Genomic DNA, 6,055 nt, shown 5'->3' with positions numbered 1-6,055 from the left:
AATTATTTAGTGATATACGTGAATATTTCGTTATAGTTCGATGGTAATATTGAAATTCTACCATTTAAATATTAATTCATATATATTTGCTCATAGATTCTTTTCCGTACAATAATTACAAATAATTACAAAAGATGAAGAATTATTCTCCAGACGAAATACCCCTCCCCGTCCGTCCGAATTCCGTCCGATTCAGTCCATATGCAAAACAACCCGGTTCATTCCATTCCATTCCATTCCATTACAGTATCGTTTGTAAAGAAAGCGAAGGACATGATCGTCATTTCAGCTATATGCCGGAATCTCCCCTCCCCGGTAAGCCGATTATTCCATGGCTTCATAAGAACGCGAGCGAGAGAGAGAGAGAGAGAGAGAGAGAGAGAGAGAAGGGATTACGCATACAGGCATACTATTGTTGTTTTCTCCGTGAAAGATGGGGAGTATGGATGGTTGGATTTCGCCGTCTCAGGCAGCGCAATTTGCTGAGCCTCAGTACGAGAACGCGAAGATTTCGGTATGGTGGGATATCGAGAATTGTGAAGTTCCAAAGAAGTCAGATCCTCATTGTATAGCTCAAAATGTAAGTTCGGCTCTGGTTAAGATGAAATACTGTGGTCCTGTTTCCACCGTATCCTCTTATGGAGACACGACTCGCTTACCATCACCAGTTCAACAAGCACTCAACAGCACTGGCATCTCCCTCAACCACGTCCCTGCCGGTATTTTACTTTCATTTTCTCGATTTCTGTCGACTGTTGTCCGATTTATGCGTTCGATTTCTAGGAATTTTGCTTAGAACTGACATTGAAAGCTTCCTTGATGCTCTTGTTTTCATATATCCTTAATAAGACTTTGTTTTTCCCCCTTTTTAATTTGTGAATTTCTATCTTTATCTTATGACTTGTTTAGGGAATAAGTCAAGATTGAACATTTCTTTTGTTGTTTGTTATAATAATTAATGGATGTGTATGTGATTATTGCAGGTGCCAAAGATGCTAGTGACAAGAAGATTTTGGTGGATATGTTATTATGGGCTGTGGATAATCCTGCTCCCGCTAATTATTTGTTAATTTCTGGTGATCGTGACTTCTCCAATGCACTGCATCAGTTGCGTATGAGGAGATACAACATTATCCTCGCACAACCGAAGAATGCATCAGCCCCGCTCGTTGCTGCTGCGAGAAGTGTGTGGCTGTGGACAACTCTTTGTGATGGCGGCCCACCTCTAACAAAGGATGAAGCAAATCAGATAGTCAAGACTCAATCAAACTCCTGCTCTGTTACGGATACACCAAAAAATTATCCTTCAGATGGATCCAAACCTAATGATGGAAGAACATTTGATACTAAACAGAAAGGGAAGCAGAGTGTTGGATCCCAATCGAGTGTACCTGATTGTTTGTCTAATGATGGAAAAACACTTGATACTAAACAGAAAGGGAAGCAGAGTGTTGGATCCCAATCGAGTTCAGATAGTTTGTCAAATGATGGAGGGACATTCGATACCAAACAGAAAGGGATGCAGAGTAAGTTGAATAATGGCTCCCAAGCGAGTACTGATAATTTGTCAAATCATGGAAAAACATTTGATACCAAACAGAAAGGGAAGGTGAGTAATGGCTCCCAATCAGGTACGGATAGTTTGCCAAATGATGGTAAAACATCCAATATCAAACAGAATGGGAGGCGGAGTTGGAAGAATTCAGGAGGCCAAAAAGGTAATCCAGTAAGGGTCCAAGATTCTAAGACCAAACAGAAAGGGAGGGTGAGTAATGGCTCCCAATCGGGTACGGATAGTTTGCCAAATGATGGTAAAACATCCAATATCAAACAGAATGGGAGGCGGAGTTGGAAGAATTCAGGAGGCCAAAAAGGTAATCCAGTAAGGGTCCAAGATTCTAAGACCAAACAGAAAGGGAGGGTGAGTAATGGCTCCCAATCGGGTACGGATAGTTTGCCAAATGATGGTAAAACATCCAATATCAAACAGAATGGGAGGCGGAGTTGGAAGAATTCAGGAGGCCAAAAAGGTACTCCAGTAAGGGTCCAAGTTTCTAAAACCAAACAGAAAGGGAGGGTGACTAATGGCTCCCAATCGGGTACGGATAGTTTGCCAAATGATGGTAAAACATCCGATATCAAACAGAATGGGAACCATTGAAGGATGCTAACTGAATCAAACTTAGCTGATTGAATTTGATATGGGTATGCTAGAGGGTTGTTTATGAATGCAAGTAAGTGATGCATTTACGTGCCTTTATGTGAAATGGTTATGAATTTTTTACATGTACCCTTATGAATATATCTTGCTACCTATCATTACAAGTCTCAATCTAATCTCTTTTCATTTTGGCTTTATTTGAAAATATTTCTTTAGTGTATATTTTCTTTTTATCCAAACAATATTTGAAACTCCATCTAGGTAGGCCATTTTTTCTCAGTTTAATTGAAAATTGACCTGTGATGGAGAGACGATGATAATCTCTTTTCATTTTGGCTTTATTTGAAAATATTTCTTTAGTGTATATTTTCTTTTTATCCAAACAATATTTGAAACTCCATCTAGGTAGGCCATTTTTTCTCAGTTTAATTGAAAATTGACCTGTGATGGAGAGACGATGATATTTGTGTCTCTCAACTTGACCCTAAACACAAATAAACATAGCTAAATGTATAACATTATCTATATATTTAGCGGAATGATGCGACCTCTCACCATGCTGTCAAAGTAAAAAAAAAAACCATGGTTGATGAGAGAGAAAAAAAAGGGTGCGTTTTTTTGTTTGATCGGCTATGATCAAATCATAGCCTTCTTCTATCGAAAAAACCCTCAAAAGTACAAGTTTTAATTTTTTCTCTCAATGAGAAAATTCAAATCGAAGTAGACGACTACCGAAAAGAAGACCACCGTGAAGTTCACTGTATAGAAGACGACTACCGCGAACGACGACTAAATTAGAAATATTCTTTAGCTCATACTACTCTCTCGATACATAATCTAATTTTTTTTTTCAAAAAAAGCTCTCATATCGAATTTAAAGTGCCATGCTATTATTACTTATTATTCATATTGCGAAGGCATGGTCTTTTTTTTTCCTCAAAAATTTAATATGCTCGGTTTTTTTTTCTTTTAGTCAACCTGACGCCAAAGTGTTTAAATTTTACAGCAGATTCAAAGTTATATTAAAGAGTAAAATTTAATTTCACATTCATAGTCACTAACAAAAAAAACAAAATAAAAAAAATAATAATATATATTATTTTATAAAAGGTGATCACTATTTATTAAATGGGCTTAAGGCCATATGTGACCCTTGACATACCATTTTTTTTTTACTTTGTTAGGCTGAGGGTAAAAGAGTTAATTGGATGATACCACTCGGCATACTCATTAAATGACACCCATACACAAAAGTGAAGCATCACCTCCTTTATTTGTTGATTTTTTTTTCTCTTTGTACATGTGGCAATTTCTTAATGAATACATGCATTACCTGTACTGGTAGTATCGAACTAACCGAGCAAAAGAAGCACTGACAATGAAAAAATCATTTTTTTTAAAACGACATAATGTCATTAAATTAAAAGACTCAAAAATAGTAAAGGATTACAAGAGTTCAAGATTCAGACAGGATAAATTTTTGTCAAAAATGAATGAACCAATAAGATGAAAATAGAAAAAATGACCAGAATGAGAACAAAAGTGAAGGATTCAAACAACGAAGTTTAGAGCGCCTTAAAATCAGAAGTAATTATGACTTTCTCATATGCAATGCTCCATCTTTGACAAATCAACTAATTTTTACACAAGTGGGAATGTGCCTCCACATTCGAATGAGTGTGTTTCCATCAAAGATAAGTTCATTCCAACCAAACTCCACATCATTTCGAACCCTTGAAAATGTTCTTGCGTTCATTTTCATCCAAAGATGATAAACAATGTTTGCAAAAAAGCAGTTGAAAATATTTGAACTAAAGTCATTACCATTTATTTTGATGATTGTCATTTCCTTATTATCAGTCCATTCTTTTGGGAAACTAAGGAGACTCATTGATGTGGAGACCTTATTCTAAAGTAAGGAAGCAAATGGGCAATCCCAAAAAAGATGGTCAATGGTCTCCTCATTTCCCATACAAAGAAGGCAACTGGGATCCGAGATATTCATATACTGTTGGAATTAAGCTAATTCCATTAATGAATGGAAATAAGATTGTAAATAAATAAAATCAAATAAAATTCACACAAATTCAAACGTGAATTAACGGTGAATTTAATCCAAATTATAATTAAATATTAATTGTTTAATTAATATTTAATACATAATTAGAAAATTAATTAATACATAATTAGAAAATTAAAGCTAGGATAAACATTTAGCTTTAATCGGTCTATTAGCTAACGTATGGACTCTTCAATTAACTAGCATTAGCATTGAATGTCTAACATTGCATTTCTGCAAATCAACGTATAGGCTGATGTTAATTAGTTATGGATTAATTAACAAATGAATGAGCAATATTTATTGCTAATAAACGTTTGAATGATTTTATTTACAGGTTTAATTCTCAGCAATATATACCCATTCATTATTCATTTTACAGATACTTCAATCTTCATCTTTCTCACTCTAGAATTCCAAAAGTCTTCTTCTTGTTTTGTGAGTGTTCTTCGAGTTCTTCGCTCGATATTTTCCGTTGAAACCCGGTGATAGTTCAGGTACTTTATCAAGCTCGTTGTGTAGTGATTCCGGTGCTGAATCACTACTAGATTCATTGTACCCTGGGAGACAGCCATCTGTGACAAACTCTAGCACACGGGGAGACGGTGGAACTGTTTTAAGGGAAATGTGTTTAACACATGCCTCGAATCAACCATCAAATACGGAGATATTGTTCTTCGTATATTTTATTTTATTTTTATTTATTTGTAACATCGTATGTATATATATTTTTCTGTTATTTTTCAAGACAAGATTTCTAACAATCTTAAAACAGATTATTTGTGCTAAGCTATTTAAGAGCTTGCACCATCGAATATATTTTTTGTCTTTGATGTTTCAGAAATACGAGTCGCGGTGTTGCGGAAGAGATGATGTTCATTTCGAAAAAATGAAAAAGATTCATCTTAAGGAATCAACAAATAAAGATAAGTCTTTATTGCATATAAATATGTTTGATTATTAACACATATGTTCTTATGCTGTTAAAGCTTAGTTTTATAAGCTAATATATTTTGATATGAAATTTTTTTCAAGAAACATTAATTTGTATATTCATTATACAAATGTTATATAGAAAATAAATTAGAACACAATAATTTAATTTGTTCTAGTCTTATTGAAAGATTTGTTTGGTTATTAAAATTATTAATAATAATGAATGAAAATAAGAAAGTATATAACTAATATGTTAGCTTTCAATTTTTATAAAATTTATGGTGTTAAAATTAATTATAATTGAAACATATGGTTTCAGTTTTAAAATAATTAATTATAATATATACCTTCTTTTTAATTAAACAATATAATTAATAAGAATATGGTAGAATGATTTAATAAATAAAGAGAGATGATATCTTTATTTATACATTGTTTTATATATTACATTTTATTATGGTAATAAGTTATGGTTTTAAATGTGTATATATTCATTGTTTGACAGAGTTTAAGTCAAAAAGAAGAGAAAATTAAGTTTCTCTAAAAAGAAGACAAAAGTTCGTAAACAGTAATATAACATTGAAAGGGTGCATTGGCGCAGTGGTTCAAAGTTTAGACGCAATGATGCGTGGAGGAAAAGAGGTCATGTGTTCGAATCATTGATGTTAAAAACCATTCCAATTTCTTGTATAGAAATTATGAGTTGAATGGGGGGTAGTCAATGATTTCTATAATCTTTATAGAAATCGGACTAGCTAAAATGACTTTAGTCGTCATTGATATTGAAACCATTCAAATTTCTTGTGTAGAAATTATGAGATGAATGGGATAGTCAATGATTTCTTTGTAGAAATCAGACTTGTTAAATGTATTGATGTTGAAACCATTCCAATTTCTTG

At 33.6% G+C, this 6,055-nt stretch overlaps 1 protein-coding gene across 2 annotated transcripts; it reads left to right on the top strand.

Annotated features, from left to right (window-relative positions):
- The first annotated feature begins 206 nt into the window (after positions 1-206).
- Positions 207-2,239, top strand: LOC124920948 (secreted protein C-like). 2 transcript variants are annotated; one of them, XM_047461540.1, is made up of 3 exons: positions 207-719; positions 984-1,358; positions 1,440-2,239. In XM_047461540.1, the coding sequence occupies exons 1-3, from the start codon at positions 434-436 to the stop codon at positions 2,159-2,161; spliced, it is 1,383 nt and encodes a 460-aa protein (XP_047317496.1). In that variant the 5' UTR covers positions 207-433; the 3' UTR covers positions 2,162-2,239. The 2 variants fall into 2 exon arrangements, with proteins under 2 accessions (XP_047317496.1, XP_047317495.1); XM_047461539.1 differs by having other exon boundaries at positions 208-719; positions 984-2,239.
- The last annotated feature ends 3,816 nt before the right edge of the window (positions 2,240-6,055 follow it).

The sequence above is a fragment of the Impatiens glandulifera genome, chromosome 1 (assembly GCF_907164915.1).
Source record: "Impatiens glandulifera chromosome 1, dImpGla2.1, whole genome shotgun sequence".
Classification (NCBI taxonomy): Eukaryota; Viridiplantae; Streptophyta; class Magnoliopsida; order Ericales; family Balsaminaceae; genus Impatiens; species Impatiens glandulifera.
This window is presented reverse-complemented; position numbering and strand designations above follow the sequence as displayed.